Source organism: Chanodichthys erythropterus, chromosome 16 (assembly GCF_024489055.1).
Source record: "Chanodichthys erythropterus isolate Z2021 chromosome 16, ASM2448905v1, whole genome shotgun sequence".
In the NCBI taxonomy this organism is placed as follows: Eukaryota; Metazoa; Chordata; class Actinopteri; order Cypriniformes; family Xenocyprididae; genus Chanodichthys; species Chanodichthys erythropterus.
In genome coordinates this window covers 22,385,033-22,410,787 of record NC_090236.1, presented here as the reverse complement: position 1 = coordinate 22,410,787, position 25,755 = coordinate 22,385,033, and the positions used below count along the sequence as shown (strand labels likewise).

The following is a 25,755-nucleotide window of genomic DNA, read 5'->3' as shown; positions in this document are numbered from 1 at the left end:
TTGCAGCTGATAGTTCTTTTGCAGCTTGCTTTTAGCATGCAAGTATATAACAGAACCACCAGCATACATCTGACAATTAACAGTAGATGGACAAAAGTCAGGTAAGTCATTGATGTATAAACTGAATAACAAAGGACCCAATACTGAACCTTAAAGTACACCAATGAGATGTGACTATTTGTGAAGTCTTAAACACACTGTGTTCTCTCAGTAAGGTATGATGTCATCCATTTAATTACCTTTGGTGGGAAATTATAATTTGATAATTTATTAAAACCTTATAATTTATTTAAATCCAGACAGCTCCCACCACACCTTTGTCCAATTTAGATTTTAAATTTTCTAAAAGAAAACAATATGCAGTTCCTGTGGAATTATGCTTTCGAAGCAAATTGCATCTGATGTAATGAGAAAGGAGTACTATTCAAATGTGATAATATTTGGTCAGAAATCCATTTGTCTGCAATTTTAGATACTGCTGAAGGGATACTAATTGGTCTATATTTACTAATAGCCATGTGATCACCTGATTTGAACATTAGTGTAATTGATAGTTTTCCAAGCACTTGGAAACAGTTTTATAGACCAATTAACAATTTTTTTTAATTAGAAAGTGCCTATTCGCACATTTTAAATATTGTATGCATCCCATATATATCATTTACCTTTGAACAGTTAGAAGAAATAATTATATGTACTTTAGAATTTAGTAATTTTTCTCATTCAATATAGGAGTGTTAATTTATGGGTGTAACTAAATCATTTGATCCTAGAACTTTCTGAATCAAAGATTTTGTAGAATCTATAAAATAATTATTAAATGCTTCTGCCACCATGGATCATTAGACATATTTCCCTCTATATTTGATTCTATTGTTTTATGTATATTAACCCAAGCGTTAATAAAAATAACTTTGGCCTTTCCAAGCTCCTTTACAACCTTATTTCTTAATTTGGTAAACAAACGCCTGACATGTTCTGTCTTAAACCTGAGTGTTGAGTTAAAAGCATGAATATTTCCTCCTCCCATTTTTAATCTCATTAAAAACTGTATAAAAGCAGGTGAAAATGAGCTTCAGGGAGATGCTTAGTCATGTTTATCCTGTGGAAAACCTGAGGCTTTTTTTTATAGTAAATTATTTGTTACACTATAGATCATTATCCTTGAATTAATAATCCAGTGACTGGATCAAGTTCAATTTATTTCAAATGAAGAACATACTTTTCATGGGCTGAAACAAAATCCAAACAAGCATAGTCTCCTTTTATCAAAAGGCCAAAGCGATACTACTTGGGGAAACTAGCCAAAAATGCAATGTCTACTGCCACCCTGTGGGACTGTGTGTACTTGCAATACAATCTAGAATAATGTAGTTTCGAAGTGACTACTGTTTACACTCCTAGAAAGTAGAATATAAATAAGTTATATTTATCATCACATGTGTAAACAAAAGATCCACCCAATGTGTAAATGTGAGTGAAAGGCATGTGTACATGAAGTCTACACACATTTATTCACATATACAACACAATTACACGTTTTGAGTCTCTGTTTATGCCTGTTCTGTTCAAACATCTCCGGTTGAGATACTCCACTGGAATAGACGGCTAGTGTTTCAGAGGGGCTTCATTTAACTGAACTGAAGAGCTTTTCTGCAACCTGAAAGACAATGATAATTCTACAGCAATATTTTTAAAAACACATTTTTGAAAACTGGCACTAGTAGGGGCTGAGTGTGACTTACGCAGTGGTCCCGTGCATGTAGAAAGTCAAACAGCTCCTCTGTGCAGTCCTCTTCAGTGTGCGACCGTGAGCCAACTCGAGTTTCACAAGCTTCTAGTCTTTCTTTTGCATGCATGCAATGTGCCGTCTGCTCGCATTTCTGTCTTATTGTTTCTAGGGGGTCCTGCAGGGGGCCAGACAAAGTTTAATCAAAATGACAATCATTTCTCCTTTAGCAATGATGCTTTCACAGTCTCTTTTATGTTGGTGTGTGTGTGTGTATATATATATGTACAGGTGCTGGTCATATAATTAGAATATCGTGAAAAATTTCATTTTTTTTATTGTAAATTATTTTTAAAAATGAAACTTTTTTTTTTTTTTTTAAGATATATTCTAAGATTCCCTACATGTAAAGTAAAACATTTCAAACGTTTTTTTATTTTATTTTTTTTTTATTTTGATGATTAGAGCGTACAGCTCATGAAAGTCCACAATCCACTATCTCAAAATATTAGAATATTTCCTAATATCAATCAAAAAATGGATTTTCAAAACAGAAAAGTTCAAGTTCTTTAATGTATGTTCATTTGTGCACTCATTACTTGGTCGGCAGCACATATTACAGCATCAGTGAAGTGTGGCATGGAAGTGATCAGCCTGTGGCACTGCTGAGGCACTATTGAGCCTTCAGATCATCTGTATATTGCTGGATCAACTGTGTCTCATCTTTCTCTTAAAAATATCCCATAGATTCAGGGGTCAGGCATGTTGGCTGGCCAATAAAGCGCAGTAATATCATGGTCAGCAAACCACTTGGAAGTGGTTTTTGCACTGTGGGCAGGTGCTAAAGTCCTGCTGGAAAAGGAAATCAGCATCTCCATCTCCATCTTGATGCGCTGACTCCGGTTTCATTTGACTCATTGTGAAGCTTTCCCAAGTGTTTTAATCAGCTTTACTTGACAGTATTCTCAAGCTTGTGGTGATCAAGGGGGGGTGGGGGGGGGGGGGGGGGGGGGGGGTCATAACTAAAACTATTTTCATAGTATTTCATTTTCTCCATAGAGACTTATTTATGAAAACTTATAAATAGTTTAAGGATGTTAATCGATATCATTTTTGTGTTTGTATAATTTCAACTTTATTTTTTAAAGAATAGCCTACTGATATTTTTATTTATAATAGGCTGCTAATACTAATTGTTATACTTTTTTTTTTTAAATTTAAAAGGTACTTCTGGCATACATTTAAATTGACGCCATGGTGTTTTTTTTTATTTGTCGTGTCTGATTTAGATCTGTGTCCTACACTGGTACGTGGTTGAAGTATGTCGTTTCTGTGACACTAGTGGCACCTAGCGGATTACAAAAATACAGCATATTTTGCAAACACATCTTTCGCATGTTGCGCCTCCGTCGACTCAAACGTCACAAAAGCTCTTACAGGTGCTTGTGAAGGCACGTCCCCACAGGTAAATATGGGCTACTCTCAATAAAAGTTCCAACATATTAGAAATACTTTTCGCTGTGTTGCTATTTGTCATGAGCAAGCAAATGAGTAAACTAACAATGTCTAGAGAGAACGTGAGCATCTCGCATATTAGCTATAAACCCATTCAACGTAATTGCATTGGCCACATTTATTTACATGACGCACCACACGTCATATACCCGGTTAAAAAAGTCACCGCTCGCCACTGATATATATATATATATGCATACCACCATCTCTTCTTCTTCCTCCTCTTCTTCCTCTTCTTCAGCACCATCTTCACCTGTATCTTCCTCCTCCGCTGGTGTCTGTTCCTTTACAAATAAATAAGCAACACCACACAAATACACAAATTTAGTGCAGTGATACAATATAACACATTTAATAGGGATTCATAATTTTGGGGACAAAAGTGTTATCAGTTAGTGTTGTTTAAATAGTCATTTTAATGTATTTGCAATGTACATAATAAATTAAATACATTATAATACTATATCAAACGTGTTATTATAGGCCAGGCTTAAATAACGTTACCAACAGTTATAATCACAATGTCAGTTCTGGTCAGAACAGCTAACGTGTTAGAATCGACTTGCCGGTAGTTCATGAAGTGCACGTTGCATAACTTCAAAAATGCACTTAAAACTACAGCCAAAACTCTGAAATCTCTAGCCGTATTTACCTCCTCCGCCTCCTCGTCAGGCTCTCCATATTTGATCGTTTCCCTTTCAAAAACCATACTTGTATGCTGTAAATTCACACTTAAACACAATAAAGGAGCAAAGTTTGTCTGAACATGAAGTGTGTGCTGATATACAAAGAGATGCGAATTTACGAATTCTACTATGGTCAAGGCTTGGCTTATGAATATTAATTAGGAACGTTATTGGGTGGTTACAATCAACGTCAGTATGAGCTTATTAATATCCATGAGTTAAGCCTTCGCAATAGTAGGAACTAACGAAGAAAATTTCTGGAAAGTTCTAATGTTATAAACACTTTATGCATTATATCGTTGTTAATATATTGCTGAATGATTAAATTATAAAAATCATCTTCCGGTTTATACATTCACAAGTAATATTTTATTATTATTATTTTTTTTTTATAAACAAGCTAGGAACCAATGAGGACAAAAGCGACGGACGCTTTTGATGATACACAAACATGGCAGCGTACGTGTGCACGAGATTTTGTATAAATAAATTCAAAGACTCGATTACATTTATTCAGCGACGGTATCGAGTTAAAACAAAATGGGTAAGTAATGAGTCTGCAGTCATTTTCAAATTAAAAACAAGGTGGCAAATGCATATCTTAACATGTTGTCATCGTCTTCTATATTCCATTAGGCAGCAACAAGGCCCAAGTTTCCAGCTACTGAACTTGCTCTGCACAACTTTGACACAACATACAGTATGCAGTTAGGGGACCTGTGGCCCTCTATTCGAGTTGCCATGCTGTGTGAACAAAAGTATGGAGCACTGATGAACAGTTTCTCTTCAGAACCTCATGTAATCACAGATTTAGAAGCTCAGGGATGTAGAGACTTCATCAATATTGACTGTTCCAGAAATGAGGGACATCAACTTTCACAGGACTCCACAACCTCACATAGAGATTCAACAGAGCTGGAACCTGCTGCTCTTCAACACCGTATAAGTCCTGATATCAAATGTCTTGTTTTTCCACAAGGAGACATATCTAGATTTAAGCCTGCAAGGTAAGAGTTACTAATTCTTATTTACTCTGTCTTGTCCTAACGTATGTTTAATATATCTGTCCTATTAACTTAGACCTGACAGCAGTGGTATATTGGGATATTACCTTCTGGACGCTGCTTCGGTGCTGCCTGTACTAGCGCTGGACGTCCAGCCTGGACAAACAGTGCTGGATCTATGTGCGGCTCCTGGAGGGAAGACCCTTGCTCTCCTGCAGGCACATTCAATCGGTAAATGAATCGTAATATCACCAAAGCTTTCTAATTGAAGAGATGCAGATCTTCATGTGTTATGACGTGCCTATTTTTTGTTACAGATTATCTATGGGCGAATGACTTATCAGTTTCCCGCACAACACGATTACGCAGGACTCTTCAGAGCTACGTGCCTAAGGAGTTTCTGGATGAAAACAAAATCCACATCACATCCACTGATGGTCGACAGTTAGGCCTGACAGAGGAGCAAAGCTTTGACAGAGTTAGTATTAGGCAAAATGTCTGAAGAGAAGCACCTGTATTATGACGTAAAAGGAGAATGCCATGTTGTACTAACAAAACAAATGTTAGGATGTACATAGAATGATAATATGATTTGACAAAAAATTAGATTACATTTTCAATAGCACTTATAAACGCATGCAGATCATAATTGCTCACATTCCACTTCATCCCTTTTAAATAAGATGCAATACATAGTACAAAAAAATACAACATGCTTTGTTCAAAAGAATAAAAAAAAAGTTTTTATTTGAAACATTGTAACATTATAAATGTCTTTACTGTAACTTTTGATCAATTTAAAGTCCCCCTGAAATTTTTTTTAGCTTTAAGTATGAAAATGTTAGCCTTAATGTTATGAATAAGCTGGTGTGTTCCAAAACAATGACAAAATTCGCATTTAGGAGATATAAGCATTCAAATCTTATAGTCTCTCACTTCTGCTAAAATCACATCACACTTCAGTTTCTCGTCAAATCTTCGGTCCAATCAAATGCTCTCTAAAATCTGAAGTCCCACCCCCTCCTACACTCTTACAGGCGTTGAAGCCTTGGCTGAAATCGGTCATTTATTCACACATTTACTAGTTTCTACATGGTGAATGGCACATAGTGCACTATATAGAGAATAGGGAACGATTCAGACAGTGTAAATATGCTTTCCATTGACACGAATGAAGTCTGTTTTCGCTGTAGTTTCACATGAACCACCGCAAAGCAAACAGCACAGTCTGCTCTGGCCCAGAGATGAGAGAGCACAGAGCGGATCATATGCACGAGTCGACACAGACCACAAAAGCTATCGAACCCATTTGAATTCTGCACAGAATGCTATATATAAGTGATATAAAGGACATTATGAGGAGAAACGGTTAGAGATTAGAAAAACAGAGGTTTTACAGAATCTAACGGCTCTGGTTGAGCTGTAACATAAACAAAACGCTATTGGTTATTTAAAAAAAGGGGCGGGGTTCGATATATCGCCCTAATGCTGTGCATTCCAATGCTCTTCAGTTTGCCTTTAATGCATAGCTGGATAAAAATATCAGTTTCTTTTTTAAAAAAAATTATACTTTTATTTAGCAAGAATGCATTAAATTGATCAAAAGTTACAGTAAAGACATTTATAATGTTTCAATGTTTCAAATAAATGCTGTTCTTTTCAACTCCTATTCATCAAATAACCCATCAAATGATCTCTCAGTATCCCAGTTTCCACAAAAATATTAAGCAGCACAACTGTTTTCAGCTTTGATAATAATAATAATAAATGTTTCTTGCACAGCAAATCATCATATTAGAATGATTTCTGAAGGATCATGTGACACTGAAGACTGAAATAATGATGCTGAAAATTCAGCTTTGCCGTCACAGGCAAATTTATTAATTGCATTTTTAAATAGAAAACAGTTATTTTAAATTGTAAAAATATTTCACAATCTTACTGTTTTACTGTATTTGCCTTGGTGAGTATAAGAGATTTCTTTCATAAGCATAAAGTCTTGCCAATCACAAGCTTCTAATACACTGTTGTACTTTTACAGCAACATATATTTATGCATCTGTGACATTGTGTTTCCTTCCATTCATCTTCCATCTTCCCACAGGTGCTTGTAGATGTTCCCTGCACCACAGACAGACACTCTGCAATGGTGGAGGAGAACAATTTATTTAAAAGATCCAGGACCAAAGAGAGACAGAAACTTCCCCTCTTGCAAATACAGCTTCTTGTGTAAGTAATCCTTTTTAAATGTGCAAAAAACAAGATGGCAAGGATTTTATATATATATATATTATTGTTGACAACCTTTGACCACCTGACTTTTTTTTCCTCATTTTCTTGATTGTGTAAGGTGCATTTTTGGGTAGTATATGTGGATGTTGCGTAAAGATCGACTGAGAAGTGTAATTAATTGGATATTTTTTTCTCCATTCAGGGCTGGGATCCAGGCCGCACGCCGGGGTGGACACATAGTGTACTCTACGTGTTCCCTGTCCCAGCTGCAGAATGAGTGTGTGGTGCAACAGGCCATAAGTGTCGCTCAGCAGGAGCTGGGAATCACAGTACAGGTTCAGGACCTCAGATGGTTCGCTCAACGTTTTTCGGACACTTTCCACTTTGCTCCACAGTTAAGTGTCGGGGAGTTGGTTTTGCCACACCTGTGTGCCAACTTTGGACCTATTTATATGTGTAAATTGCAACGAATAAACTAGCCGGGCATTCCGATTTTAGCTCAAATGACATTTTTGCTGCAATAGTGCTCCCTAGTGACCGGACATGGAACTTCCTTTGACTATTAGGCTCTGAAGACATCATTATCAGATTGAAGTTAAATCTGACATAAAAAGACCAAACCATAGTTTTGTTTTTCCCTTTTCTTGTGGAGAAGTTTAATGCCTATTCATTTCAATTAAATTAATTGCAACAAAGCATCTATCCATAGTAAAGTTGAATATTTATCCCCTCTTGTATAGAACAGTAAAAAGCAGAAGTCATTGTTCCAGCTATGACGACAAATCAACTAAAAACAAAATACTGAAATCAATAATGGAGCAATGATTTTGAAAACTGAGAATCCTGTTCGTTGTTATTCACAGGTTTGGCCAATAGGGGGCGTCGACGGACCGTTATAAAACTTACTATTGGAGGTTAAAAGTAGGCACCAATGAAACTGACCGTATGTATGTCTGCATGATTCAGAGACGAAATGGTACGGTGCCTTCCTGACTAAAACATGCTGGTATTCATCTTTTTACAGTTATCTTAAATATATTTATTTATATTAATGGAGTAGTTTGTTTGCCTAAAGGATTTGCAGAAAATCCCTCAACAGCTGTATATGCATTTTTCAGTATCTTCTTGCATTTTCTAAATTCTCTAAACATTTTTTTTCCCCATATTCTTTTATTTTCCAGCAAATGATTCAGAAGAGTTTAAAGATAATAAAATGAATTTCCTGTAGGCCCTTAGGTGTGTTAATGACAAATCTGTTGGATGGTTAGTTCCAGTGTATCAAGTCCTTAACTTTTTTCAGTTGTTATTATTTTTATTTTTCATTTTAGGAGAAAGTGTATAATTCAGATGCTGTATATAGTAACTATTGCTTTTAGGTTTTTCATTATTTTTAAATAATTTCAATTTTCATGTAGTCTAATTAATGCGAGGCCTTAAAATGCTGAATGCCTAATAATTATTTTCTTTACAATACTTTCACATATCAGGCAGAATTTCATTTCAGTTGTTCACAAACAATTTCAGACTGGCATATTTGAGTTTCTATGTATATTATATACAGTCAACAATGTGGGCATTCAGTAGTGTTTGTTACATATTCATTTTAAGGATAAAGAATGTCCATGGGCGAGAACTCGGCTCTTACGAATGCTGCATGGGCTGATGTGTCTGCAGCACTTCTACTCCTAATGTCGGCGCTCCGAGTGTGTCGTTTAGATTTGGCATCAGAGAGTGTTTTGTTTTCTGGTAGCGTATAAAAGGTTCAATTTCCCCCAGTTGTCCATGAACCTTGCGTCTATTCCGGGCAATGTAGCATGAAAAGGTGTGCGCATTTTAGGAAGAGGGGCTGACGAGAGCCATCGACTCCCCGCTATCATTAAGCTGCTCGGAAACTGTTCCATCGGTGCCAGAGTCGAGATTGGCCGAGCAGTCGTTTACTCGCCGGCTTCTCGTTGAACATTAAGGACGCAAGAGGATACTAAAATGGGATGCTTTCCCCTCGTTTTCCCCTTCGCCTTTTATTCCACAGATGAGTGCAGATAATTTTCTGTGCGATTGTGAGTGATTACTGTATTACCGCGGTAATATAGGGTTATTTGGGAATGCAAAGAGAATTAATGACACATAAAAACTATTTTTGCATTGACTGCCTCTCTCGGCCGGGATATTTCTCCATGCCTGCATCTTGTGATTACCTAAACGTATTGTAAATATGTGTTTCCTATGGGCTTTTACATAAATTTACATTTTTTAACACTCAGGAGACAGAGGGACCATTAGGGACGAGTTCTTTTCATCTATACGTTTTGTTCATTATTGACTTTGACTCTGCCGAGGATGCTGGCATCTGATCATTTGGCGAGCACCTTGCCAATGATGTAAATCGGGTGTAGATCTTTGTAATGACAGAAACATGTCGGGAATATCGTCCGGACGCCGAGGCCTTATAATGACGGAATCTCAGATGTCCGTAGGTGGGTGGAAGTCATAACGGCTTCCCATGGAAAAGGCAAACATGAGTGTTTTGTGGGGAAAAAAACAACTTATGATTCAATCGCACAGCTTCTTGCCAAAACTTTTGTGAAGTTTGCTTCAAAACTAAAGGGCCGCTCACAAGGGTCATGCTCACCCTTTTGAGTTCATCATTTGTATGTGAGTTTAGTGCACTGATTAATTACTAAAACACAACAGTTAAGCAGATAATTCACCCAAAAATGCCAATTCTGTCATCATTTGCTCACTCTCATTTTCAAACCAGTGTAACATAAAAGAGATTTTTAAAATATTTGACAGTGAAAGTCAATGGTGTTCAGTGTTGTGTTGGATACAAACATTCTTCAGTATATCTTTTGTGCTCATTCAGGTTTTTCACAGATTCAAGGATTTCAGAATTTTCATTTTTGAGTGATCTAAACCTTTAAATGACATGCATACTCTCATCCTGTGACAATAACTTAACCTCTGTCACCTTAAGCCTCACAGATATTATGTTTATATTTTTTAAGATTATATATTTCTGAGCTCAGTTGTTTCCTCCAGTCCTCACACCTTCAGATGTAAGATGTCATGGATATCAGTAGATCTCTGTACTCCTTGTTTGTTCTAATGTCCACAAGCTGTTAACACCGTATTCACATAAATGTAACGGCTGACCTTAGGCGCTTCAGTGATAAGGTGTCTGATTGTTGTAGGTGGTGTGAAGCTCTGGCCTAAGGCGTATCCTACTGCTCAGATGTTTGTGGTATGAGTTGCATATCTTAAGAGCCCAGCATGAGGCCTCGGCCTCGGCACTCGTGCTTCAGACTGTGGATCAAGGGTGGACTGGCCTCAGGGACTTTTCATGATGGGATGGTTGATTTAGGGGCCAGATTTTGAAGCCGAATATTTATGTGCTTTAATCATACAAATATTTCATTTTAACAATTAAATTACAAATAATTATGAATCTTTTTAATGTCTTTTGTTCACTAGGCTGCATTTATTTAATATGAAAATAAAGGAGAAAAAATTCTATTTGACTATATTTTAAAATGTAATCCTGTGATAGTAAAGCTGAATTTTCAGCATCATTACTTCAGTCTTCAGTGCCACATGATCCTTCAGAAATCATTCTAATATGATGATTTGCTGCTCAAGAAACATTTCTTATTATTATCAGTGCTGAAAACAGTTTCTTTTTGTGAAACCTGTGATGCACTATTCAAAATTGTGGGGTTAAAAAAAGGAAAAAGTTTTATAATGTTAAAAGATTTCAAATTTCATTGGTATTCACTTTCTATTCATCAAGAATACTGAATTTTTGTTTTTGTTTTTTTAGCATTGTTTCCACAAAAATATTAAGCTGTAAAAACAATTGATTATAAAAAGAAATGTTACTTGAGCACCATATTATGTGACACTGAAGACTATAGTAATGGCTGCTGAAGCTTCAGCTTTGCCATCACAGGAATAAATTACATTTTCAAATATATTCAAATGGACTCTTTTCACAGACTGTGATGACGTTTTAACATTAACACAAGTGTTTTAAATTTTTTTTAATGTATATATATTTATATCGGTACACTTAGTATTGTATTACCTTTTCATCAAATTACAAAAAAAAAAAAAAAAAATTGTTAACTGCTGTGAGGGTGTTTAATACAGCGGCTGTGGAATTGACAGCAAAGTTGACATCTTTCTCTCTCTCTTTTCTTTCTCTTTTTGAAAGTTGTGAAAACATTGTTGCTCAGTTTTTCTTTGTCTATGTGAGAAAATGGGGACATAAAAATATATTTAATATTCTCTCATTCACCGCCATACCAACTATGACGACTTCCGCTTCGAGAAACCCGGACATGTGACTAGAAAATAGTTATTTTAAATTGTAGTAGTATTTCACAATATTACTGTTTTTAATCAAATAAATGCAGCCTTAGTGGACATAAGATATTCTTTCAAAACATCAAAAATCTTAATTATTCCGCCAGTGTTCAGTCTAGCTGTGCCTGTGCTCCAGTCCACCGTCTGCTGTAGATCCGTCATTACTGAAGCATTCCGATAATAAGTTAAAATATTCTGCTGAAGCAGCGTTCTACCAACCGTCCCATGATGCTTTAGCGTGAACTACCACACCATACATCCTCCCGCTTAATCTACCATTAAGAAAATAAATCCTCGCAGGCAACGGCCGTTTCAACACATTTTTTTGCCCGGGATTGTCTGCTTTCCTTAAGTCTCGCACAGTAGCGAAGTGTCTCGCCTAACTCTCAAGTGTCCGGTGGAGACTTAATCCATACGACTGTGTCCTGCATTCAAAGAGCGCTGAGCTTCCCTCCACATGCCCACAATGCCACTCTCCCCGTCTGAAAGGTATGTGTAGTGTGGCATTGATGTGTAATTACGTGTGACTGAAACAGCGCTTTGGTGACAGGCTCTGGAGTGCTGCGGTTGGCGTGGGTGAGCTCTCCCCAGAAAAGAGGGGTTTTCTTTGCCCTTAAGAGGATTAAGTGGGGTTGTGATAACAGAGGGATAAAAAGGGGAGAATTGAATCAGAAAAGAGAGCTGGGACCAAAGAGGGCGACCTCTCGCAAGCGAGTTCAAACACCTGTTGTCATCGTCCCGTCATCAGCGCTTTCTCAGCTCCTTTGTCAGTTCTCTTAAAGTCCCCATAAAACCCAAATTGACAATTCTTACGTTTTTTTGTTTGTTTTGTTTTTAAATGTAATATTGCAATATTTATTATAAATAATTGATCCGTGCACATCACTTTTTTTATCCATGTGCCCTCGTGATCTTTAATCAAAATAACAGCCCTCACTCTTGCAGTGACATCTCTTCTCTGATGACGTGTTTACTGGCGCGAGGGCGGGGCAACCTGTCACTCACATGAGATCCACCAATAGCAAACCACAACAATCCAATCAATTTCCTTAGACAAAATCAAGCCTATTTTTGTTCTTTTTTGAGAAGCCATTTTACTCAGCCTATAGCCCACAATAAGAAATACTAATGCAACTTCAATTTCATCCTGACTTTAAATATTTTAATTTAAGATGTTAAAACACTCATTTAAGTGCATTAATAGTTGGCATGTTTCGTTTTTCCCGCTAATTTCTGAGTGAGCCGTATTGGAGTTCTTTGATGTGTATCTGAACAATGTGCTGTTAGAGAGATTTACCTCAGCTGACAGCTTGGAGAGTATGTGGCAAAATTGCAGTGCCAGCAGGCTAAAAGAATGCTGGGAACAGGATTAGGATCATATTCTGGCAGTGCCTGTCACTTCCTCAATGGGCTGGGGTTCCTTATGGTGGCAGCTTTCATTCTCCATGCAGCTAAAACCAAAAAGGAGAGCATGAGGGGAAAAAAGTTCTGATTGAATGGTACACTGTGATTTTTGTGCTAGACATTCTCAAGGTCCATTTTGTGCTCGTCTGTAAAGAACTGTCTGACAGTGACACCTGATTAAACACTAAGGTGAATCTAGAAACCGCTTAATAATTGGACGCTGCAGAGCTTAGCAGTAGTAACTAATTTGTTTTGGTACTGTGACATTTATGTGACTGTTTATGTGACTTCATTTCCAAGGTGTCTTAAATCATACTACACGATTAACAGAAAATGCTTCTCTTACCTTGCCAGTCTCATTACATGAGTGAGTAAAGAGAACTTGACCTTCTTGTTGCCCTGGAGGCAGTTTGTTTTTGGTCTCGAAACTTGTGAATGCTATTTTTTTACACTGTTGACTTGCTGGAATGTTTAACTGACAACTTATTTGCTGTTTGCATGTTGGTGTTAATTTTTTCCTAATGAATCATTCCACCCTCCCATGTGTGTTTTGATCTACTCAAAAGGTTGAGTGTTAGAACGCATTACAATCAGCTGTATTTAAATATGGCATAAGGCACTTTAAAATGCAGTTAGCAGCCCCATCAAGGGCACTGAGAACATGGTGGCGGTGGCATCAAGCCTCTGGTAAAATGCACACAGAGGGGGAGACCCTCTTTATGTGAGCAAAGGGCTTATGCATTTTGACAAACCACACTGTTTAAGATATAATAGCGGCATAATCACGGCCCCAGGCTGTCATTCTTCAGCATAATGGCCTGCTTATTCATCTGGGATGGCTTATGTCCCCGCAACGATTTTATTTCCCAAGATTACCTTGTTTTCTTGCTCTCCTCACTCTCATTTCCTTGTTTTCTGCTGCCCTACCTTTTAGTATCAGCTTATTTCTCAGCTATTTCCTTTCCTTTTTTTTTTTTTTTTGCTGGATGAAAAATGTAATTTAAATTTTTTTATTTTAATCTATAAAGACAAAATATTTGTATTTTAACCTTTAAAATTAATGTATCAGTTTAGCATGGTCACAGTCTAATCTAGATTTATTTAATGTGGTATTCTGAGGATAAACAAGAGAAAATAAATATAGAGTATATAATTAAAAAGATGTCCAAGCAATGTTTTATTGAAGTTTTATTTTACAAGTTTTTAAATCTACAATTGACATAGGGAAAGATGTGTATACTTCTGGAACACTCTCCACCAATATAGGCTACAAATTCACCACTTTGTGTGATGTCGTGAGTGACTGTATATTGATGTCCACAGTGACAATGAAAGAGTTACATAGACGACCAGACTGTATAGGTTAAATAATCTGGGGGGAGACGCAGACGGGCTGTGCGGCCCACCCAGTACAATCTTACAAAGGGACAGCTACCAGAATCATCACAGGGTTAAAATCTTCTCAGTCTAAAACATAGAACTTTTACATTTGCCTTACCAGTAAACATTTATAGATAAAGATTTTGTATTTTACATATTAAAATATTTTACAAACACAATGAGAGCTCAGCACTGAGATGTCAAGAATGAGCAGAGAAGGGGGAAAAAAGCTGCCGTACATGGAAGTGCTTTGCTTTCCACTGGAGAACTTCTCCTCTTCTGGACTGTCCGGCATTCAACCACTATTCAGCATTGTTTCCTGTTGCAACATTTATATGCAAGTAAGCACTAGTTTTCTTGAAGGTATTTTCCCTCTGAGTGTTAATATGGCAATCTCCAATGATATGCATGGTCTATAATTGCATTTCTTCCTCTGCCTGAGGCTACATGTAATTAAAAGCTTTGCATATGTAGTCAATGAAATAATTTCCTCATTACCCAACCATCCTCAATTTACCGTGGTTTAATCCTGACCATTAAACAGGTTAGGTTTAATTAATCGATTTAGTTGTGCAAGATTTACATTTACAAGGTAATTTGTGTGGTGTAATTTAATTAAATGATAATTAAATTCACAGAAAGTTCTTTTCAGATTCTGGTGTATAGTGCATGCAACCAGCTGAGATCCTCTCCAGAAAGTGCTTATATCAAACATCTACGCCCATCCAAAACATATAAATAACACTAAATCTAATCCAGGGCCTGTTTGTCTTTTTAAGCAAAACTGACAAATGTAATATAATGACTTAAATGAGAGCTTCATTTCACTGCCTGCCTTAAAATAACAAGCTGAATGAAATTTGATTTGCCTCTCCTGAAAGCAACTTTAGTAGTCAGGAGAACCTCAAGACACATTTTTTTGTTTTAGTTTCCAAGGATTAACCCTAATTTGAGAAGTCCAGGTGGCATGTTGGTAGTGGTAGAGAGATGTTCCCTTGCTCAGGTAGTTTTCAGATTCCTGCTCAGTTGGGCAGCGTGTCCAGGCCCAGTGATGCCGCGTGCTGCTTGGCCCGCAAGCGTAGGTTCTCAATGCTGGTGGTCTTGCTGTTGTGGCTAGGAAGGCCTCCAGAGGCCTGCAGCAGGGGGCTGTTCCAAACCTGTTGTGCGTGGTGAGATAGAGACTGATAGTAGGACTGGCAGGGGAGGGAGCCCAGGGGTGCTGGCATGTTGACATTCATGCCCAGGTATGGTATAGAGGATGGGGTCGCCATGTCGAAAGACGGATAGTGAACCAGGTTGTTGGTGGCAGCCATGTGCTGGCGAAACTGCTCCTGCAGACGGAAGAGGCTGAGCGGAGACGAGGAGTACGAGTGACTCTGAGAGATCCCACCGGTCACCCCGCCAGAGGAAGATGAGATAGCCGGGGAACCGAGAGGAGAGTCTAAGGACACAAAGATGATTGACGAGATTTAGAATAAAACCTTCCACAAATGTCTTTCTGGTATTTTTATTCATCCTTTCACACTCTTAAAAATAAAGTTTCCAAAAGGGGGTTTGGGTTCCCCAAAGAACCTTTCAACATTTTAATCATCTAAAGAACCTTTTTCCCCCACTACAAAGAGCCTTTTGTGCAATGGAAAGGTTCTTCATGGAACCATCGATGCCAATAAAGAACTTTTTTTTTTTTTTCAAGTTACATTCTGGGCTTTTTGCTTTTATTTACATAGGACAGTAGGAGGGAAAACATGGGAGGGAAGAGGGAGGAATTTAACCAGGAAAGGACGTCGAGACTCGAACTCTGGTTGCCAGAAGTGCAGAAGCACTGTATGTTGGAGCACTTGCCTTCACTGCTGTGGCTCCAACAAGAACCTTTATTTTTAAGAGTGGCAATGAAATTGAAGGAGCAATATATAGAAAATACATACCTGGTTTGGGGCTGAGACGTTTGCAAAGAGGGGAAAGGTTTCCAGGTGCTTGTTCTTTCTCAACCTTCAGATCTTCTCTGTGCTGCTTTATCTCCTCCTCCTTGTCGGTTGCGTTGTCCTCTGTGGCCGACTCGTTATCTGACTGCTCTGCCGAGGTCACGTTAAGCTCAACACTAAGTTCTGATGTCAGTGCATGGGGAGCTGCCTCTGCTTCCATGGAGGAGGAAGAAGAGGATGATGAAGGTGGCTGGTTCTCAAGATTTAAGTTGGAGGGGGCATCATCCTTATCGCTTGTTGCTAGGGCTCCATCTGTCGAACCATCTTTCTGCTTCTGCAGTTGCTCTTTTTGGAGGCTTCGCTGCTTCTTACGAAACTTTGCACGGCGGTTCTTGAACCATACCTGATGACCAAAAGGCAATTTATATAAACATGATGTCTGTGGACATTCTAAACTCTTAAAGGTGGGTTTAAAGGTGAAATTAATTTCATACCTGCACACGTGCCTCAGGTAGGTTGGTGCACATGGCCAGTCGCTCACGCATCACAACATCAGGATAGTGCGTTTTCTGAAAAGTCTTTTCCAAAGCCTCCAGCTGCTGGGCCGTGAAAGCGGTGCGACTGCGGCGTTGTTTGCGATGTTGAGAGCCGTAGCGAGCCTCGAGTATGATATCTTGAAATGTACAGCCGTTGGAAGAGAAAAGACACGGCATATTTAATTCATTGTACAATCACAATTCATTTGTGTGTTAAAAAGGAGAGAGAGAGAACGCACTTACCAGCCAGTCTCTCCGCGAGGGTGAGCGCGTGAACGGACGGCCGGTAATCAGGCGCGTGCTGCGCTTGTTGCGCCGCCTGTTGATGCAGGTTGTACATGGCGCTCAATGAGTTCATGGCGTGGAGAGAGTATCCGTTCACTCCGTAGTGTTGCATGATTCAGAAATATCTGTAAAAGAACAGGATTGTAAGTATGTTATAACAATGAACGCTTTTTTCGTTTGTTAAAACACATTTTAACATTCTATGCTGGACTAAGCTCCCATATTGAGGCCTGACAAAGCAAGTCAAAATAAAAGGTTGGGGATGCCTTTTTACATGCAAGCGTGTAGACTATACATTTGAAGGGGGTTTTCAACAGCTTAGTAATCACAAAAGTTAGATTCAGAGTTCGAATAGAAGTCAGAATAAATAGTTTGGAACAGAAAGGTGGTAACCATAGCAACATTATCTAGAGCGCCTTTTCAATAGCTTATGTGATACATGGACAAAACAAATGAAAAAATATGCCATTATGATATATTTCCTTGGCACATAAGCATAAAAAGTTTTTTTATTTTTTATTATTTAATAATTGACATAACTTTGTATATAATTGACTCCTTGGAGCCAAGATTTGCGGCAATTTGGTGTCATGTTTGCGGCTATAAAATTAATTGGGGCATACAGAATTTTTCTTAAAGTGCCTCAAAAGATTTAGCGAATAAGTCGCATACTGAGATGATCAGGCCTCTAAGATGCTAATCACTTTATTTGTCCTCTGCTTTACACATGTACATTTTTCTGCATTCATTTATTAAATTTATTAAAACAAATATTTTAATTAACATCTTCCGTTCTTGTGATATTTTTCTAAAGCGCGTAGTGATATATATATATATATATATATATATAATCAATCAATAAGTTGTCAGTCTTATAGTAAGAGTGTCAAGTAGCGCTTTTGGAAATCCGCTTATAGGAGCGGAACTGCGTTCATTAATATCCAATTATTGTTTTGTCCAATCCATTAGTCATACACAAGGAATTAATTGGTGCAATTATCACTTGTTTACCTAATGAGCTCCGACTTATGCTTACTAAATTAGATATATAATTTCAGAGGCAAATTACCGTTGCAAATCCTTTAAAAACAGTTGTCAATGAATCATTGATTGATTTTAGTGCGACATAGCTACTTACACAATGAACGAATGTTTCGATAAAGACGTGATTTAATTTAAATTTAATTTAATCTGTGCTACTTATAATACTTGGGAAGCCATATGTGTAGGGATATTTTAATAGCAATATTTACAGTTTACTGATGCATGGGATGCTACCTATTAATTTCAAAATGTATCATGAGGTTTAGTGCCCATGTTACTCCAGTCATTTTTCACAGCCGGTTTAAGATTTTCACAGATAAAATGAAAGGCTCCAGGACACGATTAGATATGTATTAGTATATAGAGGTGGTTGACAGGCATGAATATCTCCGAGGCCAAAGCAGTGCGAATTATTAAGAGAGAAAGTATATGCTCGCGCACATGGCGGGTGTCCAGGGACTTACAACAGCCTCGAGTTTTAAACTAAATTGTATTTCCAACCAGCACTTAAATTGCGTATTATTTACTTCGATTGTACATTTAAATTCGTGGGACTAAATGTCTAAAACATGCATAACGCATCTAAATCATACTACACCAAAATTCGAAGTATTTTATGTAGCAAAAAATGAAAAAAGGGAGCGGAAAAGTCTTAAGTGATTTTTTATGTGATATTTTGATGTTAACAATGTAGCTTCCTTTGGGAAACAAAATATGAATTTTGTGTTGTGAAAACTTGTGTATGTTAGACTACATTTGTGTCATGATAATTCGGTGCCGTTTAAATAAGAAAAATTCAAATAGCCTACATTTCCATAGCTTAATATTTAGATCAACCGATTTTTCATTCTTTTATCAGTTATTGTTAATAATTTAACAATAATAATAATAAATTAACATTTAGTTTTATAATCTGTTATTATGCATTTATAAAATATGTTTTTGTTTAAGCATAAATTAGCTACATAGTTTTTTTGTTTTTGTTTGTTTTTTGAGAAAAATTGCCTGGCTTTCTTTTGCAATGTTGTAACATTGTGCATTCAGGTAGAACTTACAGAAGCAAGTTTGTTTGGAAGATTTGCACTCTTGCTGTCTTTATCCGTTTTAGGCCACCAAAACGCTTACCCTCCTCAGCGTGGAAGCTTATGACACCCGGAGTGCCCATTCCCAGACTATTAAGTCAATGTAACGTCTGATGAATGTGATCAGAGGGCAAGAGGGAATAGTTTAATTCGCTTGGACAGAAGGTGCTTTGCTAAACATTTACTTTTCTCCCCCAAGTATTTGAATTGAATGGGCTCCGTTTCTCTCCCTCCCTTCTCTCCCGGCCCCTTATCCCATCGCCCCGGGGCCACGTTTTGGCTGAGATGTATGGCTTCTCTGCGGGTAAAATATGCATGTTGATCCCCATTTGGGTCTCCGTCTAATGGAAGTGCAAATAGGTTTCGACTGTGGAGACCTCCATTTATCATCACCGCTGACACGGACGGACGTACAGTGTGTGCGTGGCTTCAAGAAATGCTCGCGTGTGCTTTTCAAACAATATGTGTCTTAAGAGATGTGTTTTAGGCCTATATCAGCTTAGTATGTGTTTTACTTTTAGTTTAGTTCATTGTCATTGCATCCATATATGGATGTTATAGCTTACATTTGACCAAAAACACACTGTAAACGATCAATAAATAGCCTTCACAGAATACACACATTCCAAAATAGTGATAAAAACGAAAAACAATTGACCAGTGATAAATGCAATAGTGATTTAGTGTGGCCTAATGATAATGTATAATTTAACGGTTACTTTTGCGAAATTTCCCTTCAAGTGTATGGCTACTTGTCAAAATTTCGCCACAGGCCAACTGATATTTAGCACAAAGGGCAGCTTATTTCAATACTGTGTCTCGCTGCTATTGTACTCTATTCATCCGCCTGTTACTGCTGCGGGCAGTGTGACACTCCATGCTTCGATTATTAAAACCTCATTATGCAAATTGGCATGTACAGTGCAACTTTTTGATCCTACTAAATTAGGAAAAATGTTAACGTTAAAAACCCATTTGACCCGGGGGGACTATTTATCGTGTCTCGCATGACAGGTTTTATATTGTCACTCATATTTTTGTATCCCCCACTGTCAAAGGCCTCCTACATAGTCAGCGCAGAGGTTTTTTTCCTACTCGATAGAGTAGCTGAAAATCAAAGTTCATCTCCAATTGAAATGTATTTTAACAGAATTTAATAATTCTGAATAACAATTTTAGCCCACTTTAAAGTTATGGCTCTACTGTGAAATTAAGTTGGGGAAAAAAAACTTAAGCCAGACCGCTGTTTGATGCGTGTTTAAAAGTGTTATCGTATGTTTTGTCTCTTTCACACATAGGCCTACGTTTAAGATTTTTTAAAATTATAATTATTTTTATTTTTCTGGATTTCAACTAGGTTATGCATCTCAAAAAAGTAGGCTACTTAATATATTGTAATGGCCCCTATTTAAAATTAAAACAGGCCTATCTTAAGAGTAAAGAAAAGTTGAGCATACCACCAGCACAAATTATTTACGCTAAATTTAAACAGCATATAACTAAACTGACAAATTTAAATCTTTCTGTTGTTTTATTAGTTCGTGGCATAATTATTTTGCGTAAACAACTGCGAAAACAATTCGTCTCTTACCTCAATGTTGTCCTTTATCCAGTGTCTTACAGTGTCACTTGATATTTTGTTGCTTGTAGCTCGGAGTATTTCCCAGATGTCCTTATCGCGTTTCTCAAAGTCTAAGAGCCCATTCAAATGTATCCGCTAAGTATCAAGCGCCTCCAAATCGTTCCCTGCGCGCTCTTCTCAGCACATTGCGTCCATCTATTGACACGAGCTTTGAGGAGGGATTTTAAAGAGCTCCGCGTAACATCACCGAGGCTTGCTACTGGCCCATAAAGCTGTCAATCAAAGCTCGACGGTATTTTTCTGGCTGCATGTGGACTCCGAGCCAATTGACCCTTTACTTAGAAGTCTTAAAGCACGCACTTGAAAGCACTAATGTCCACTCACAAACAGTTTTGCTTATAAACAATAATATCCTTGTGAGAATAAACAGAACATATTGACATCGGTGGGATTAAGATTTTAAAGCATTAACAGAAGAGAAACGCGTTCATAGTGCAGACAGTGATGGTAAAGAGTTTGATTATGGACAAATAAGCCATTAAAGCGTTTGTGTTCTCGTCCTAAATTTTGTTTAGTAATTTTAATGAGTTTAAGGTTAGGAAGATCTTTAATGGAGCAAACAAATCTATTGTATTTTAATTTGACTATATTACATGGATTCATACAGTTTTTTGTTTACTTGATTTTAGGGTTTATAATTTGTTAAAAACGTTATTCAAGAACCACAAACAATTTTCTCGAAATAACAGCAGATCGCTAAACAATTGACTATTGAACTCAGTTTTGCCAAACTTAGTACCTAAGTTGTGGAAATGCCAAGTAGGAATATTTTTGCTTTCTCATATTGTTCTCACGCATTGACTTCTTTTAGTCTACTTCTTGGACATAGGAATATTTCTAAGGTCACAGTCCCAAGACTTTTTTTAGACAAACGAATATCTCATGCATTGGTTTTGTTTGCTTTTCGGCTTTGTCATGCCACTGCAGGAGAGACTGAAGGGACTTTAGAGATCTCTAATAGATGCCAGGCTACTGCCTTCACAATCTCTCCCGGCCTTGAAGGATTTGGGTGAGGATAAGGGGAGACAAGACGCTATTTCAGCCTCCAAAAAACCTCTGTCTTGAAATGACTGCCGGTAAGAGGATTAAAACAATAATGCCCTTCTCTTCTTGAAGGGTTTTTAGAAAAGATTTCTTCTCCCGGAGCAAAACCGTTTAGGTTGGAATTAAGGGCAGCGCAAAGTAGCCTTTTAATGTAAAGCTTGCATAATTTGTTAAAGATGCTCGCAGAAAGCGGGCCAGGGTGAAAATCCCTAACTGAATTTTATCTCTGACCATAGTTATCATCTAGAGGAATTTGAAACGATTGGAAATTGAATGAAACTGAGCAGTTTGTATCTTTTTACACACATTTGTATTATAATACTGTCGTTAAAAATTTTTTTAGGGGTGTTATCGAATGCAAAAGATGTGTAGAATATGTGCTCAGGTATGGTGATGAACTGGTCCTGCGATGTTTCGTACTAAATGCATGGTTTACAGCTTAAATTAGCCTATGTGTTTGTTTAATTTAATTTAACTAGTCAGCAAGAAATGAAGCGATGTTAAAATCAATTCACTCTGTATTATAACATTCACGTGAGTTGCTCTTATGTAATCGATTTCTTAATGTAGAATAATGCTGAATTTCAAATTTCAAAGTTTTTTCGGAACTATTAAAATATAACATTATTCTTCCCGTTCTGCTCGTTCAAAATTTTAAGCACGCAAGAAAAGACCACATGAAAATAAATAACATTAATTAATAATGTTAATAATTATTTAACGCATTAGAAATAAATCCAAATTGGTACGATTTTAAGAAGTTTATTGAGATTTGCTCATCAATGAGGGCTATTTTTGTTATATATATTATTTGCTATTTTGTTGTATATGTGTATGTATATATATATATATATATATATATATATATATATATATATATATATATATATATTACTTTTACCTTTCTGGAAACAAACCTGTGTCCTTTCCCATCATTTCTCCCCACTTGGTTTTTTATGGTCTGAGAAAGAAAGAGGATTAACTTGTGAACCGATGGAAATAAGAACTTTAACGGGAGGTAAATCTGGGCAATGTCTCTTTGTGAGAAGCGTTTCTAAAGCAATTAAAGTGAGAAAGAATTCCTCTCAGCGCCTCTTCCTTAAATCTGCTTAAACGAGGACTACTGTCCAGCACATCTGAGGGCTTTAAATGCCTTCCATTTAAAGTGCCACAGAGAAACCCACCTTTAGAGCTGCAAAAGAAGCCCTCAGTCCAGTTTTACTCCAAGTAATTGGTATTTTTTGCACTCCAGTTTCATTTTGCTGCCCTCTCGTGTGTCTGTTCACGTTTCTATTGCGGTGCTCGATATAGCTATTTATTACAACAACATCATGTATGACACTGAAATGTAAAGTCCCCGCTATTATACGTGGATTCTCTCATTGAATTTACTACTAAACCGACGAGGATTTCTCTAAAAATCTATTTATTTAAAGCGAATCCGGCTGCTTCAAAACGAAGGATGATATCTAATAAACGAGTCAATCATTTCGCTGGCTTTTATTTAAACTTATGAATTTAACTCTGTCCCGTAGCTTTAGCTGGAAATAATGAAATAAAGGCATTTGGTGTCAAAGCGCGAGATGGTTGTTATTAGCTAATTAATAGACCTAATGATGTTTCTGCAACTTCATGAATACATTACGTTTGCAATCCACAAAGCTGTAGCCTCTCAGGCTCAATCCAAGGGTATTTCAGCATCTGTTCTTCCCAGAGCAATTAATCATTTTGATGTATGGTTTAAAATCGACTGCTTCCAGGAGACCTTTTTGACAAGAATAACAAAGCAATTTGCCAGGAGCCATCTCTTAGACACGTTATTAGCAGCACCTTCCTCTCAAAACCGTTTTTTCCTTTTGCTAAATTAGATACCTGTATTAAAGGGGCAGTGCTACTTTTTAATTTATTTTGATTTCTCCACACAGCTCCACTGATACCTCCTGAAAATCGCATCATTCGTGACAAGATCCCAGGATCTTCTTAACAAATCCCCATGCTAAAAGTTTTTGACCTGTCAGTTCTGTCAGAAGCTGTGCCCCTCTATTCTCTCTCGTTCTCCATCTCTTTACTGTCTTCAGTCTCTCTTCCCCCCTTGTATTTCTTCAATCTCTCTCTCTCTCTCTCTCTCCGTCTTACTCACTTTGGCCCGGATCCCCAGCACAAGGGGCCCCATTGTATAGTCCTAATCCAGAAGCAACACAGCTTTAGCGACATGGAGGGATAAAAGGCCCATCAAGCCCACAACTTTATGGGGGCAAATCTCTACCTAATCCCTCGCTTTATCTAAACAAAAGCCCCTCTCTCCTAATCCACCTTCACTGCAAAAATAAAAAGAAAAGGAAAAAACAAGAGGTGCTAAAAAAATCTCAGGCTTGAGTTGAACTGTGAGTTAAGAACCAGGAGTCATTTTACTAAAGAAGCTAACCGCTTCTGACAAGCTTCTTCTACTGACATAAGTAAAAATGAAGCCCATGGACACAGTAGTGAGATGTGGACAGATGAATAACTAAGGTAAAGGGAAGTTTTCACATAAGTTCCTAGAACCAGTATTCGCTTATTCTAAAGAGACTGCAGATTACAATTATTTTAAATTATCATTAAACTTTTACTGATTGACTGACTTGGAGATAAAAAAAAAAAAGTCATAAAATATTAATGCTCAAGTCCTTATTACAAACGTCAGAATGAGTTCAAATGTCAAGTGTAAGTGCCTTAACATTTATGTCCTTTTCTGATTTCTTATTAAATTATTATTTAATTTAAATGAATATTTTCCCATGCTATTGTAATTGGTAATGCCTTTCATAATTAATAAGGTGCTTTCATTATTTCAATAGACTGGACTCATTATCCTCAGTAGGTGCTGTTGGCTATAATTGGGTAATTAAGGGGATAAAGTGGCTGCTCTTCCTCTTTAGTGCTTTGATGACTATTGAGTGAAAGAAGCAGCTTCTAATAAAACACAATGAACAGCAACCTGCATGAATTATTGGCAACTCATTTATAATGTCTACCTTCAGGAATATTTATATAGCTGTAGAGAACCTGTAGAGCTAGAAGACACAATTTTCAGTTTCACATTGGCTTTTGAAAGCAGATTTTTTTTTTTTCTGACATCCTGATATTTCAGCAGCAGACAGCTAGCTGTGGCGTGGGATTGGCGGCATTCACAGATCACCTCAGATATGTACGATTAGTTGATCGGCCTCTACTGCTAAAAGTGATTGGTGCACACTCTTAATACAAGCAAAGTCCTCTTTCAGATAAAAAGATGGGTTCAAAAGTTGCAAATCTGCCTTTGACAACAATACGCTTCCCCATTAACTCCTTGCCCCTGAGTATGGATTGCACTCCTTTGCACGACTACAACATCTGTCTTTACTTTCACAAATCCCTCTGTATCAGCTCTGGGCTTTGTACTATCAGTCAGTAATCTGGCTCTCAGCACTCTATGCGTATTGAGGCACTTTGGCGAAGAGGTTTAAAACATGACCCAGGATACGAAATAAGCGGACTCCCTGCTTCTGACTGAAGTTTTCATCATCCTCTCAATGAGTAGCTTTAAGAGGATACCTGAGAAGAACCGTTGCCACTTTAGTCATAAGTACCCACAATGGATCCATGCTTGGCGGTCTTATCCTTTAAGAAATGAAATAGTCTCATAACCTCTTTCATGAGCGTATTTTTGCTATTGTATATGATGAGAAGTGATCAAGCCGGCAGGGGGGGGCGATGACTATCTCAGGTGACTGCCGTCCACATGACCGGCTTTAATGCGCCTCCGGCCGAGTGAGTAGACAGTGACTAGGAGGTGTTTGTGTCATCAACGTGTTACATTACATAGCGCAGGAATGTCAATGTCTGTAAAATAGCTAGCTAACTGCTGGA

The 25,755-nt window shown here is 37.5% G+C and overlaps 3 protein-coding genes across 4 annotated transcripts; 1 reads left to right on the top strand and 2 right to left on the bottom strand.

Annotated features, from left to right (window-relative positions):
* Positions 1-1,505: 1,505 nt before the first annotated feature.
* Positions 1,506-4,029, bottom strand: LOC137003439 (cytochrome b-c1 complex subunit 6, mitochondrial-like). The gene is made up of 4 exons (XM_067363593.1): positions 3,897-4,029; positions 3,445-3,528; positions 1,746-1,907; positions 1,506-1,660 (listed from the first exon to the last, which is right to left on the bottom strand). The coding sequence occupies exons 1-4, from the start codon at positions 3,951-3,953 to the stop codon at positions 1,628-1,630; spliced, it is 336 nt and encodes a 111-aa protein (XP_067219694.1). The 5' UTR covers positions 3,954-4,029; the 3' UTR covers positions 1,506-1,627.
* Positions 4,030-4,381: 352 nt separating this feature from the next.
* Positions 4,382-11,052, top strand: nsun4 (NOP2/Sun RNA methyltransferase 4). The gene is made up of 6 exons (XM_067362904.1): positions 4,382-4,474; positions 4,567-4,937; positions 5,011-5,165; positions 5,252-5,412; positions 7,039-7,163; positions 7,369-11,052. The coding sequence occupies exons 1-6, from the start codon at positions 4,382-4,384 to the stop codon at positions 7,643-7,645; spliced, it is 1,182 nt and encodes a 393-aa protein (XP_067219005.1). The 3' UTR covers positions 7,646-11,052.
* Positions 11,053-15,334: 4,282 nt separating this feature from the next.
* dmbx1a (diencephalon/mesencephalon homeobox 1a) lies at positions 15,335-17,167 on the bottom strand. Of its 2 annotated transcripts, none has more exons than XM_067363787.1 (4): positions 17,014-17,167; positions 16,729-16,907; positions 16,238-16,637; positions 15,335-15,753 (listed from the first exon to the last, which is right to left on the bottom strand). In XM_067363787.1, the coding sequence occupies exons 1-4, from the start codon at positions 17,165-17,167 to the stop codon at positions 15,335-15,337; spliced, it is 1,152 nt and encodes a 383-aa protein (XP_067219888.1). The 2 variants fall into 2 exon arrangements, with proteins under 2 accessions (XP_067219888.1, XP_067219887.1); XM_067363786.1 differs by having other exon boundaries at positions 16,729-16,924; positions 17,016-17,167.
* Positions 17,168-25,755: the final 8,588 nt, after the last annotated feature.

Excerpts from the sequence above, each read along its gene's own strand:
- LOC137003439 (XM_067363593.1), bottom strand. The coding sequence starts at position 3,953 with ATGGTTTTTGAAAGGGAAACGATCAAATATGGAGAGCCTGACGAGGAG. Across the intron at positions 3,529-3,896 it reads CTGACGAGGAGGCGGAGGAG|GAACAGACACCAGCGGAGGA; the intron begins GTAAATACGGCT and ends TTATTTGTAAAG. Across the intron at positions 1,908-3,444 it reads AGGAAGAAGAAGAGATGGTG|GACCCCCTAGAAACAATAAG; the intron begins GTATGCATATAT and ends GGCCCCCTGCAG.
- nsun4 (XM_067362904.1), top strand. The coding sequence starts at position 4,382 with ATGGCAGCGTACGTGTGCACGAGATTTTGTATAAATAAATTCAAAGAC. Across the intron at positions 4,475-4,566 it reads ATCGAGTTAAAACAAAATGG|GCAGCAACAAGGCCCAAGTT; the intron begins GTAAGTAATGAG and ends ATATTCCATTAG. Across the intron at positions 7,164-7,368 it reads TTGCAAATACAGCTTCTTGT|GGCTGGGATCCAGGCCGCAC; the intron begins GTAAGTAATCCT and ends TTCTCCATTCAG.
- dmbx1a (XM_067363786.1), bottom strand. The coding sequence starts at position 17,167 with ATGCAACACTACGGAGTGAACGGATACTCTCTCCACGCCATGAACTCA. Across the intron at positions 16,638-16,728 it reads TACCTGAGGCACGTGTGCAG|GTATGGTTCAAGAACCGCCG; the intron begins GTATGAAATTAA and ends TTTGGTCATCAG. Across the intron at positions 15,754-16,237 it reads ACGTCTCAGCCCCAAACCAG|ACTCTCCTCTCGGTTCCCCG; the intron begins GTATGTATTTTC and ends TTGTGTCCTTAG.